General features: G+C 44.9%; 1 protein-coding gene across 1 annotated transcript in view; it reads left to right on the top strand.

The window, feature by feature from the left end:
- LOC137537964 (receptor-type tyrosine-protein phosphatase beta-like) overlaps positions 1-13,822 on the top strand; it is a 421,053-nt gene extending 407,231 nt beyond the window's left edge. The window contains exons 43-45 of the mRNA XM_068259888.1: positions 4,945-5,108; positions 11,306-11,441; positions 13,699-13,822. Coding sequence (XP_068115989.1) covers positions 4,945-5,108; positions 11,306-11,441; positions 13,699-13,776 — 378 coding nt within the window. The 3' untranslated portion in view covers positions 13,777-13,822. The remainder of the gene's footprint in view (positions 1-4,944; positions 5,109-11,305; positions 11,442-13,698) is intronic.
- The last annotated feature ends 286 nt before the right edge of the window (positions 13,823-14,108 follow it).

Below are 14,108 nucleotides of genomic sequence, written 5' to 3'. Positions count from 1 at the left end.
ATAATGTGTTTTTGGGTGTATTTTTACACATACCCATGCTGGGTGGGAGAAATATCTCTGTAAATAGACAATTGTGTGTAAAAGACAATTTTTTGATTTTTTTTTTACACACAATTGTCTATTTACAGAGATATTTCTCCCACCCAGCATGGGTATGTGTAAAAATACACCACAAAACACATTATACTACTTCTCCTGAGTATGGCGATACACATGTGTGGCACTTTTTTGCACCCTAACTGCGCTAAGGGGCCCAACATCCTATGAGTACCTTTAGGATTTCACAGGTCATTTTGAGGCATTTGGTTTCTAGACTACTCCTCACGGTTTAGGGCTCTTAAAATGCCAGGGCAGTATAGGAACCCCACAAGTGACCCCATTTTAGAAAGAAGACACCCCAAGGTATTCCATTAGCAGTATGGTGAGTTTATAGAAGATTTTAATTTTGTCACAAGTTAGCGGGAATTGATTATTATTATTTTCTTCACAAAGTGTCATTTTCCACTAACTTGTGACAAAAAAAATAAATACTTCAATGAACTCACCATACTACTAACGGAATACCTTGGGGTGTCTTCTTTCTAAAATGGGGTCACTTGTGGGGTTCCTATACTGCCCTGGCATTTTAGGGGCCCTAAACGTGAGGAGTAGTCTGGAAAGCAAATGCCTTAAAATCACCTGTGAATAGGACGTTGGCCCCTTAGCGCACCTAGACTGCAAAAAAGTGTCACACATGTGGTATTGCCGTACTCAGGAGAAGTAGTATAATGTGTTTTGGGGTGTATTTTTACACATACCCATGCTAAGTGGTAGAAATATCTCTGTAAATGGACAATTGTATGTAAAAATCAATCAAAATCAAAAAATTGTCATTTACAGAGATATTTCTCCCACCCAGCATGGATATGTGTAAAAATACACCCCAAAACACATTATACTACTTCTCCTGAGTACGGCGATACCACGTGTGACACTTTTTGCAGCCTAGGTACGCTAAGGGGCCCAACATCCTATTCACGGGGTCATTTTAAAGCATTTGGTTTCTAAACTACTCACGGTTTAGGGCCCCTAAAATGCCAGGGCAGTATAGGAACCCCACAAGTGACCCCATTTTAGAAAGACACCCCAAGGTATTCCGTTAGGTGTATGGTGAGTTCATAGAAGATTTTATTTTTTGTCACAAGTTAGTGGAAAATGACACTTTGTGAAAAAAACAATAAAAATCAATTTCCGCTAACTTTTGACAAAAAATAAAATCTTCTATGAACTCGTCATACACCTAACGGAATACCTTGGGGTGTCTTTTTTCTAAAATGTAGTCACTTGTCGCCGGGTTCCTACACTGTAAACAAAAAGTCAGATTGGAAGGACTGGCACTAGAAGAATGGTTGAACCAATGAGGGAACGGTGTGACCACAGTGCCTCCAGATTAAAGTCCAATGTAACAATGTTAAGGAGAAAAGCTTCCGGGCACCAGTGGTTTAAGCAGAAAAAACACCTTTATTCCATCCTCATTACAAGATTAAAAAAGCAGATGTTAAGCCTAACAGTCTGTTTCACAGAGTCTCGCTCTGCTCCTCAGAGGCAAAGAAATTTACATCTTACATGTTAATACAACAGTTAAAATAGGCTTACCATTCTAGATGTCACTCCCCCCAGCCAAACGAGCGTGGAAACGCCGTCCCAAGCCGCCGCCTCAGAAGCCCCGCCCCTTCCGGGCGCATGTGATGTGAAACAGACTGTTAGGCTTAACATCTGCTTTTTTAATCTTGTAAGGAGGATGGAATAAAAGTGTTTTTTCTGCTTAAACCACTGGTGCCCGGAAGCTTTTCTCCTTAACAGGGTTCCTATACTGCCCTGGCATTTTAGGGGCCCAAAACCGTGAGGAGTAGTCTGGAAACCAAATGCCTCAAAATGACTGTTCAGGGGTATAAGCATCTGCAAATTTTGATGACAGGTGGTCTATGAGGGGGCAAATTTTGTGGAACCGGTCATAAGCAGGGTGGCCTCTTAGATGACAGGTTGTATTGGGCCTGATCTGATGGATAGGAGTGCTAGGGGGTGACAGGTGGTGATTGATGGGTGTCTCAGGGGGTGATTAGAGGGGAAAATAGATGCAATCAATGCACTGGGGAGGTGATCGGAAGGGGGTCAGAGGGGATCTGAGGGTTTGGCCGAGTGATCAGGAGCCCACACGGGGCTAATTAGGGCCTGATCTGATGGGTAGGTGTGCTAGGGGGGTGACGGGAGGTGATTGATGGGTGTCTCAAGGTGTGATTAGAGGGGGGAATAGATGGAAGCAATGCACTGGTGACGTGATCAGGGCTGGGGTCTGAGAGCATTCTGAGGGTGTGTGCGGGTGATTGGGTGCCCTAGGGGCAGATAGGGGTCTGATCTGATGGGTAGCAGTGACAGGTGGTGACAGGAGGTGATTGATGGGTGATTGATGGGTAATTAGTGGGTGTTTAGAGGATAGAACAGATGTAAACAATGTGTAACGAAAAATCCACAACGCCGGATGGATTGCGGAAATATGGTCGCATCCAATCCAGCAAGTGGACTTTCCAACGCGGGATGCAGAAATTCGTCCGCATCTGCTGCACAAACCCGTCCAAGCACTCTGCTCCAAACTCACCAGCATGCTGCTCACCACTCACCAGGGCTCTGCCATCTTGCCTCTAGGGGGCGGGTGCGCACGACAGACACGCCTTTATACTCTTAGAAAGCGTGTCAGCTGACCTGAGGTCGGCTGACATTTTAGCCTGCTCTGATTGGTTGCTGCCTGGGGTGGAGACTTCTCTCCCAGGCAGTATATAAGGAAGTGCTTTTCAGTCACACTTCGTCTGTGTTTGCGATACCCTGTGTCAGCACTCAGACCTAGTCAGCCTTGTCTCTGATATTGTGTTATATATTGGTTTATCGCCAATATATACACATATTATACTGTTCGATTTATCGTGTATGATTCTGTGCCTGTCTTGACTACTCTTCTGCTTCCTGATTCTGTACTTCGCCAGCCCGCACCGTTATCGACTATTGGCTTGGTTTCCGACTATTCTCTTGTCTCACGTTTCTGTACTGCTGCCGCCTGATCTGTTGCTGAACCTCATTTTGTCTGACCTTTCTCCCTTCAGTGGAACGTCTTCCACTGTAGAGTTCTATCAGAGGCTTGCCTCTTTGAGACGACTGCCACTAGCAAACCCTTGCTGCTAGAGGCCGAGACTCCTCCACTCCGTCCTTTGGAGGATCTCACACACGGGGTTCCCATTCAGAGGTAACCACACCTCTGAGGAATTACGGTGTGGTGGATATTTCCACAGACTTAAATTTACACTGTATATTATTATTGTTGTCTGCTGTTCCAGCTTGCTGGAGGTTGTATCTCTGTGCCCTATAGAGATACTCTATTGTACCAAGCACCCTCTTGTATACGATTGTATCGTGTCACGCTATACTTGCATTATTGGTGATTCTGCAGATCACCATATAATCAGGTATAGCATCTGTATTATTTGTGATACTGCAGATCACCAATAATCAGAATAGCGGTGCTTGCTGACACCAATCGTTACACAATGCCACTTGGGAGGTGATCTGACGTCGGGTCTGCGGGCGATCTGATGGTGTGGGTGGGTGATCAGATTGCCCGCAAGGGGCAAGTTAGGGGCTGATTAATAGGTGGCAGTGACAGTGGGTGATTGATGGGTAATTGATGGGTGATTGACAGGTGATCAGTGGGTTATTACAGGGAAGAACAGATGTAAAAAATGCACTGGTGAATTGATAAGGGGGGGTCTGAGGGCAATCTGAGCGTGTGGGCGATTGATTGGGTGCCCGCAAGGGGCAGTGTAGGGTCTAATCTGATGGGTAACAGTGACAGGTGGTGATAGGGGGTGATTGATGAGTAATTAGTGGGTGTTTAGAAGAGAGAACAGATGTAAACAATGCACTTGGGAGGTGATCTGATGGCAGGTTTAGGGGCGATCTGATGGTGTGGGTGGGTCAGATTGCCCGCAAGGGGCAGGTCAGGGGCTGATTGATGGGGGCAGTGACAGGGGGTGATTGATGGGTGATCAGAGGGTTATTACAGGGGGATAGATGCATACAGTACACGGGGGGGGGGGGGGGGGGGGTCTGGGGAGAATCTGAGGGGTGGGGGGGGTGATCTGGAGCCCCCAGGGTGCAGTTAGGGACCTAATAAAAAATAGTGTTGACAGATGGTGACAGGGAGTGATTGATTAGTGATTATGGGAGTGATTGGATGCAAACAGTGGTCTGGGGGGTGGGCGGGGGGGGGGGGGGTCTGAGGGGTGCTGTGGGCGATCAGAGGGAAAGGGGGGGGCAGGATCAGTGTGTTTGGTGCAAACTAGGGTGGCTGCAGCCTGACCACCAGGGCAGGAGGCAGCCTGTATAATACACTTTGTATACATTACAAAGTGTATTTTACACTTTGTATGCTGCGATCGTGGGGTTAACAACCCGCTGGCGCTTCCGAACGGCCGGCGGGTGGGCGGAGCCTATTGCCGGCGGATGTATGCCAATATACAGTGGGCGGCCGGCAAGTGATTAAGTGATGAGAAAGTATTCTGCAGAGAGAATCAGCGCAACCAGTGAAGTAGAAATTACAGCTGCTATAACCTCTCACTGTACTCCATTTTAAGGGAGTTTCCCCATTGGACAAACCATTTCTCTGACTTGTTGGAAAAGCAGGCAACTATTTCCTGTGATGGATAAGTTCAGCTATAAGCTTGCCAGGTTGATTCTAAATTGCTCCTCTAATCAATAATGTCATTATGATTCATCACAAGAAGCCCAGACGCGTTACTATCACCGGGCTGTACTGGACGGCTCCCTCTGGTGGTAACTCCGGTAATCAGGCCTGTAGAAGGTAAAAGTGTCGGATAGCACCAGCTCACATCTCTCATCCTCTTGTTGTTGTTTCAGATATATACCATACAGACCAAACAAGTGCGCCATTTCCACTTCACCGCCTGGCCGGATCATGGTGTTCCACGAACAACCAAAGAATTGATACAATTCAGGAATTTAATCCATGAATACACTGCCAATCGCTTCCCTCCAAACTCCCCGATACTGGTGCATTGCAGGTAGTGTCAACGCTGGCCTTATTCCATTACAAAGGGGCCTAAAAATGGGTCCGTCTCTCACAAAGTGCTCCGTCTCTACTAAGGGTTTCATCTCACAAAGTGGTACGTATCATACAAAGGGGTCTGTCTCAACCAAAGGGGTCTGTCTCAACCAAAGGGGTCTGTCTCAACCAAAGGGGTCCGTCTCTCACAAAGAGGTCCGTTTTACAAAGAGTAGCAGAAGGAAAAAAACACAGAGAGATCCAGAAGCCCAATCTGGTGCAATATGGTTAGTGGATCGGGGTGTAGTAATTTGCAATATAAGTTATACTCATAAAATTGGGTTGCAATGAAGGCAACCACTCATGTTCCGCAGGTGGGGAAGTACCGTCCCCACCCGGCCTTTAGGTCCTAAGACGGTCGCTGCTCCAAAAAAAAATTTGATTCATAGGTCGACAGAGACCGGCCTGATCTCCCCTCCTGTTGGAGAGGTGTTAAGTATTTGAAAGGAAGTAGGAGGCGCCCCGGAAAGGATATACAGGTGTAGATTTCAATACTCTATTTGGCAGTATTCATCTATATTTGTAAAGATAATAAGTTGTCCTACCTTTATAGGTGTCCCCTTAGGGATAGAGACATATGCAAGATCGAATGACAAAGGTTTATGAAATGGTGCACTAGCAGATAATGGTGCCAATGACATTGGCGCCCGGAAACTAGGAACCCCCTTACCACAGGCACTGTTACTGACCTGAGGAAGCGGCTGTGACCGTGAAATGCGTTGTCTAGTGCACCATTTAATAAACCTTTGTCATTTGGTCTTGCATATGTCTCTATCCCTAAGGGGACACCTACAAAGGTAGGACAACTTATTATCTTTACAAATATAGTTGAATACTGCCAAATAGAGTATTGAAATCTACACCTGTATAACCCTTTCCCGGGCGCCTCCTACTTGCTTTCAAATAGTTTTACAAAGAGGTCTGTTTAACCACTTGTCGACCACCCACAGCCGATGGGCTGCTCCCTTCGGCTCTGCGGGGCAGCGATCGCGCTCCACCCACCCGCGACGTCATCCCGCCGGCCGGTAGTAAACGCCGGCGGGATGTAAATACTCCATTGCTGTATACAAAGTGTATAATACACTTTGTAATGTATACAAAGGGCCTGATTCACAAAGCGGTGCAAAGTGTTTGCACGCGAGTGAAAACCCCTTTATCACGCCTAAACTCAGTTTAGGCATGATAAGAAGAAACTCGCGCAAATTTTCCGCGCAGCACCCGGCGCTTCGCGCGAAGCTCCCATTACACCCTATGGGACTTTGCGCACTTTGTGCTCTAACTCGCGTACGCGCGGTAGCTTCGCGCGAGTTAGAGCACAAAGCGGTGATAACTTTGCAAAGGTTATCACCCCTAAAGTCTTTTAGGCGTGATAACTGGGTTATCACCGCTTTGTAAATCGAGCCCAAAGTGTATTATACAGGCTGCCTTCTACCCTGGTGGTCCCAGTGATCGAGGGACCACCAGGGCAGGCTGCAGCCACCCTAAGTCGCACCCAAACACACTGATCTGCCCCCATGCCCTCTGATCACCCACAGCACACCTCAGACCCCCCCCCCCTGCCCACCCCCCAGAACCCTGTTTGCACCCAATCACCCCCCTAATCACCCATCAATCACTCCCTGTCACTATCTGTCAGCGTTATTTTTTTATTAGGTCTTAATCTGCCCTCTGGGGGTCTCCTGATCACCCCCCACACCCTCAGATCCTCCCCAGACCCCCTCCCCCCCCCTGTGTACTGTTTACATCTATTCTCCCCACTAATCACCTGTGAATCACCCGTCAATCACCCCCTGTCACTAACACTGCCCCTGAGGGCTACTGATCACCCCCACACCCTCAGATCCTCCCCAGACCCCCCCCCCCCCTCCGTTTACTGTATACATCTATCCTCCCCTGTAATCACCCGTCAATCAACCGTCAATCACCCCCTGTCACTGCCACCCATCAGATCAGACCCTAACCTGCCTCTTACGGGCATCTGATCACCCACCCACACCATCAGATCGCCCACAGATCCACCCTCAGATCACCTCCAAAGTGCATTGTTTACATTTGTTCTGCCATCTAATCACCCATCAATCACCCCCTGTCACCGCTACCAATCAGATCAGACCCCTATCTGCCCCTAGGGCACCCAATCACCCGCCCACACCCTCAGAACGCCCTCAGACCCCAGCCCTGATCACCTCGCCAGTGCATTGCTTGCATCTATCCCCCCCCTCTAATCACACCTTGAGACACCCATCAATCACCTCCTGTCACCTCCTAGCACACCTACCCATCAGATCAGGCCCTAATTTGCCCCATGTGGGCTCCTGATCACTCGGCCAAACCCTCAGATCCCCCTCAGACCCCCCTTTGATCACCTCCCCAGTGCATTGATTGCATCTATTTTCCCCTCTAACCACCCCCTGAGACACCCATCAATCACCTCCTGTCACCCCCCTAGCACTCCTATCCATCAGATCAGGCCCAATACAACCTGTCATCTAAGAGGCCACCCTGCTTATGACCGGTTCCACAAAATTCACCCCCTCATAGACCACCTGTCATCAAAATTTGCAGATGCTTATACCCCTGAACAGTCATTTTGAGGCATTTGGTTTCCAGACTACTCCTCACGGTTTTGGGCCCCTAAAATGCCAGGGCAGTATAGGAACCCCACAAGTGACCCCATTTTAGAAAAAAAAAAAAAAAGACACCCCAAGGTATTCCGTTAGGTGTATGACGAGTTCATAGAAGATTTTATTTTTTGTCACAAGCGGAAATTGATTTTTATTGTTTTTTTTTTCACAAAGTGTCAATTTCCGCTAACTTGTGAAAAAAAAAAAAAAAAAAAAAGGAACTCGCCATACTCCTAACAGAATACCTTGTGGTGTTGTCTTTCTAAAATGGGGTCACTTGTGGGGTTCCTAAACTGCCCTGTCATTTTAGGGGCCCTAAACCGTGAGGCGTAGTCTTGAAACCAAATGACTCAAAACGATCTGTGAAATCCTAAAGGTACTCATTGGACTTTGGGCCCCTTAGCGCAGTTAGGGTGCAAAACAGTGCCACACATGTGGTATCACTGTACTCAGGAGAAGTAGTATAATGTGTTTTGAGGTGTATTTTTACACATACCCCATGCTGGGTGGGAAATGAACAATTGTGTGTAAAAAAAATGAAAAGATTGTCATTTACAGAGATATTTCTCCCACCCAGCATGGGCATGTGTAAAAATACACCCCAAAACACATTATACTACTTCTCCTGAGTACGGCAATACCACGTGTGGCACTTTTTTGCAGCCTAACTGCGCTAAGGGGCCCAAAGTTCAATGAGCACCTTTAGGCTTTACAGGGGTGCTTACAATTTAGCACCCCCCAAAATGCCAGGACAGTAAACACACCCCACAAATGACCCCATTTTGGAAAGTAGACACTTCAAGGTATTCAGAGAGGGCATGGTGAGTCCATGGCAGATTTCATTTTTTTTTTTTTTGTCACAAGTTAGCAGAAATGGAAACTTTTTTTTTTGTCTCAAAGTGTCATTTTCCGCTAACTTGTGACAAAAAATAAAATCTTCTATGAACTCACCATGCCTCTCAGTGAATACTTTGGGATGTCTTCTTTCCAAAATAGGGTCATTTGGGGGGTATTTATACTATCCTGGAATTTTAGACCCTCATGAAACATGACAGGTGCTCAGGAAAGTCGGAGATGCTTCAAAATGGGAAAATTCACTTTTTGCACCAAAGTTTGTAAACGCTATAACTTTTACCCAAACCAATAAATATACACTGAATGTTTTTTTTTTTTTTATCAAAGATATGTAGCACAATAAATTTGGACTAAAATGTATACAGAAATGTTACTTTATTTGACAAATTTTATCACAGAAAGTAAAAAAAAAATCTTTTTTTTTACAAAATTCATGTCTTTTTTGATGAATATAATAAAAACTAAAAATCGCAGCAGCAATCAAATAGCACCAAAAGAAAGCTGTATTAGTGACAAGAAAAGGAGGTAAAATTCATTTAGATGGTAGGTTGTATGACCAAGCAATAAACCGTGAAAGCTGCAGTGGGCTGAATGGAAAAAAAGGCTCTGGTCCTTAAGGGGTAGAAAGACTGTGGTCCTCAAGTGGTTAAAGAGGAACTCCAGTGAAAATATCGTAATAAAAAAAGTGCTTCATTTTTACAATAATTATGTATAAATGATTTAGACAGTGTTTGCTCATTGTAAAATCTTTCCTCTCCCGATTTACATTCTGACAGGTATTACATGGTGACATTGTTACTGTGGGCAGGTTATGTAGCTGCTGCTAGCTGTTTTGGCCGTTAGAGACAGCTGTAAGCAGCTATTTCCTGTCTGTGAACATTGTTACATTGTGGCAGTTTGCCAGGAGTACCGCAGTCCTCAGAGCTTCTTGTGGGAGGGGTTTCACCACAATATCAGCCATACAGCGCCCCCTGATGGTCTGTTTGTGAAAAGCATTATATTTCTCATGTAAAAGCTACTGATTGGGATAAAGTTAAATTCTTGGTTGTAGTTCCTCTTTTACAACAGGGTCTATCTCACAAAGGGGTTTGTCTCGCAAAAGAGTCTGTCTCTCACAAAGGGGTCCATCTCTCACAAGGAGTACATCCCACACAAAGGAGTCCATCTTACAAAGGGGTTTGTCTCATACAAAGGGGTCTGTCTTTCACAATGATGTCAGTCTCTCACAAAGGGGTCCAAGGATACAGTTACTCAGACGCCATTATCTGCTAGGAATACTGTAGAACACCTGAGAGCATATCTCATTTGACAAACCAGGAGTGGGTTTTTTTTTAATTGCCTGCTTGGTGAGACTTAGTTGTGTTGCATTTGTAGTCTTGTGCAGCACCAACAGTGAGATTATTTAGGGCCTGTACACACTGCTGCGCTTGTGCTGCATTTTTAAAAACGCATGCGTTTTTAAAATCGCAAGGTCTTTTGAAAAAGAATGAAAATCGTGATGACTTGTACACACTGGTGCGATGCGTTTTTAGAAAAACTCAATCGCAGTGCCTGCTGCGCTTTTTTAAGCGCAGCGCATGAAAAACACATTAAAAACGCATGCGCTTGCGTTTTTGCCTGCGTTTTTCAGAAGTCAGTATCCCAGAAGACTCTGCAATCTCCTGATTCCTGTTGAAATGTAAACTAGAAAAAAAAAGGATTCTTTAGCCAATCAGCAATTACAAGAAAAACGCAAACGCACAAAGAACGCAGGCAAAAGCGCATGCGTTTTTAAAACTACATGCACTTTAAAAACGCATGCGCTTGCGATTTTGCTTGCGTTTTTCAGTGTGTACAGGCCCTTAGTCTGTCCTAGATTTATGAAAGAGAAGTTCTTGCTGATGGTGCTTCATGAGACTGCAATAGTGCCTGGCCGGATTTGTAATTTTCATCCCCATGGTCCACAATGGCCTTTGTGACCTTCCCAGAAATCCAGCCCTAAATAATGCACCCTCAAAATCTATATCCTGAAATGGCCCGGGTAAGAGTCCCAAACTTTTACTCATTTAGGCCCAGTGCACACTTGCATTTGAGTGGCAAACAGATCCGTGAAAACGAATCAGATCACCGGTCAATTGGCTCCGTTTTCAATCTGTTGCCACTCAGTTTCCATTCCGCTGCTTCCGTTCTGTTTCCCCAAATCTCACCCAGACCCCCACCCCCAAAATGGATTTTTCACTAGTGTGAAGAAACGTTCAGTTTTCTCATTGCCCCCAATGCAGGGCTTCAGCTTCTGTTCCAGGTGTGCTGGGCTGGGGTGTCTGGAAAAATTGGTGCTGCAAGAAAGTTGTAATCCGGAACGTACGGAACTAATCTGTTCGAACAGACAGATGTAAGTGGTTCCATAGGCTAACTTTGGATCCATTTGCATCCCTTCTGTTTGTACAGTATCCATTCTGCGAACGCAAGTGTGAACAGGCCCTACTTCCAGTCCAGGTTTGCTGGTTGACTTATGGTTTTCCACCTCCCTACATCATCCTCACGGTTTTCACAAATCTTCTTGGTGAATATTGCAGAAGAACGCTCTCTCTCTGCCTGTCCCCACTCCCCCCCCCCCCCCCCATACTCTTACTTTATTACCTGTTCTATGAAAACAAATCTGTATATTTTATTAACAAAATACATTTTTCCCTCTCAGTGCTGGAGTTGGCAGGACTGGCACCTTCATTGCACTGGATCGAATAATAAAACAGATTGAAGATCAAGACAAACTGGATGTTTATGGAACGGTTTACGACCTTCAAATGCATCGTGAAGCTATGGTGCAGAGCGAGGTAAGCAAATTACATAAGCAATGATCAGGCTTGTTCCTGCAGACAATAGGACCCTATAGTCCAGTGATGGCTAACCTTGGCACTCCAGCTGATACAAAACTACAAATCCCATCATGCCTCTGCCTCCCTGAGTTATGCTTAGAGCTGTCAGAGTATTGCAATGCCTCATGGGACTTGTAGTTCTACCACAGCTGGAGTGCCAAGGTTAGCCATCACTGCTATAGTCCCTGTGTCCACAACTCACCCTTCTTTCTGTAATGGGTTACCAGCATAATGCACAAGAATTGCTCAGGTACTGGGCCTGTGTGGTGGGAAGCCATGGTTTACCTTTTTGGGGGGTGAAAGGGTGACCCTGAAGATCACCTTATAGATCCTAATGCTAGGCCAGAGGGAAAAGAGGGGTGCAGGCCAGGGTGGGAGATAGATGGGAATAAGCATTTAAAATGATACATAAAAGTGCATTAAAGTGAATCTTTATCCTATGAGCTACTTGCCTCGGGAGGGGGAAGCCTCGCGATCCTAATGAGGTGTTCCCATACTCTTGAGTAGGGATGCTCATTTACATTTCGAATTGAAATTTCTGAATTTCCGATCGGAAAATGGAACTCGGAAATCAGATTTCTGCAGAAATGCTGCATTACTGCTATTCGGTAATTTTAGCCCAATCACAGAACTCGAAATCAATGGACCAATCAGAGAATGCAGAAACAACTCAAAAGATTTTGGCCAATCAGAGAATGCAAAAAATGACCCCCCCCCCCCAAAAAAAACGCTACTCGGAAATCGGACACCGATCGGAAATCAGATTTCTGTAGAAATACTGCATTACCGCAACTCGGTAATTTTATCCCAATCATAGAACTCGGAAGCATTGGACCAATCAGAGAATGCAAAAAATGACCAAAAAACCCACTACTCGGAAATCGGAAATTCGAACTCGGAAACCGATTGGAAATCAGTGAAATCGACATTGGCGGAAATCGTAATTTCTGCAGAATCGGAAATTGACATTTCCGACCATCCTTACTCTTGAGCCTCAGGGATTCAACGATGGTTCCCCCTAAAATCTCCTGACAAGTGCCAACAAGCTGTGCACAGGTGCAGTAGCATACACAAATATTTACAATCTGCGCTCTAACGCAGGGGCCGTATCAGCTTTCCAGTTGCCTCAGGGGGAAATGGCCAAGCCCGATCAGGTCCGCTCTACTGCTTGGCTATTCCACCTGAGCCCAATCAGAAAGTGCAGACTGCGGTTGCGCAGGAGCGTAGATGGTAAATATTGCTGCACGTGGTATCCAGGGCCTGCAAGTTAAATATGTGTAAACATATACAAATAAGAAGTATGTTTCTTCTAAAGTAAAATCAGCCATACATTACCATTCTCCCAGGCTGCTGTCACTTACAGTAGGTGGTAGAAATCTGACAGAACCGACAGGTTTTGGACTAGTCCATCTCTTCATGGGGGATTCTTAGCAGGGCTTTTATTCTTTTTAAAGCGGGATTGTCACCATAAAAATTAAATTTCAAAGGCAACTGGTCTGAGTGTATTAAGTGATAAAGATGCTAATCCTGCATTCAAAACTTTAAAAACTTTTTTCTCCTGTTATGGTTTGGAGCTATCACATACCATAGGTGCACTGGCCCTTTAATAGTCAGTGCCAAACAGTTGCATGCTGGGGGTTCTTTTTATCTATAATATATTCCTCCTCTTCCATTTAAAAAAAAAAACCAATAGGATTACATTGGGAAGAGCTTTTGAAACCTCTAGCGTTTGGGCGCTAGAGGTTTCAAAAGCTCTTCCCAATGTAATGCTATGGGGTTTTTTACAAAACCTCATTGCTCCAGTGTGCACAGACACATAGGATAACATTAGCAGCAGATTTAAAAACTCAAAACGCTCATAAAAACTCCTCTGGTGTGCACCAGGCCTAAGTGCTTTTGAAAATAAACAAAACCCTGAGAATCCCCCATGCAGAAATGGGCTAGTCCAAAACCTGTCGGTTCTGTCAGATTTCTTCTACTTACTGCAAGTGACAGGAACATAGGAGAAACGTAATTTGTGGCTCATTTTACACTGGAAGAAACATACTTCTTCTTTGTATGTGTTTACATGTATTTTAGATATTACAATTTTCGCAATAGTGGTCTTTTAAATTATAAAGTTCCTTCAAGTACTTGAGTCATGTTCAAGCTACAGAAACACTCCCACTGGTGTTAGTTTTTGTTTATTCTTGTATTATTTTTATTTCCTTTACAGAGCCAGTATGTTTTCTTAAACCAGTGTGCTCAGGATATCATAGAAGCTCAAACATATTCCCGAATTATCACACTCTAAGCAAAACTTCCCCATGGAAGACTTGAAACAAAAAATAGCCTCTTTGACCAAGAAAATAGGCTTCTGGTATTGGTGGACTCATCGCAGAAGAGGATTCAGTGTCATCTGGCACTGCTGTTACTTTGAATGGTCTTCCAGACCAGCGCTTAAATTAGAAAAAAATGTTTAAAAATAAAATTACATATTACATGTTACATATCAGCAAACCTGAAGCAAAAATAAACATATCAGATAATGAATTGTATGTGGAGTACAGCTAGAGAATAGAACATTAGTAGCACAGATATGAGTGTCTTATTACAGGAAGAGTTAAAGACTAGAGTTGTTGCAAA

The sequence above is a fragment of the Hyperolius riggenbachi genome, chromosome 11 (genome assembly GCF_040937935.1).
Source record: "Hyperolius riggenbachi isolate aHypRig1 chromosome 11, aHypRig1.pri, whole genome shotgun sequence".
NCBI lineage: Eukaryota > Metazoa > Chordata > Amphibia > Anura > Hyperoliidae > Hyperolius > Hyperolius riggenbachi.
Note: the sequence above shows the minus strand (reverse complement) of the source record. Positions and strands in the feature narration are given on the sequence as shown.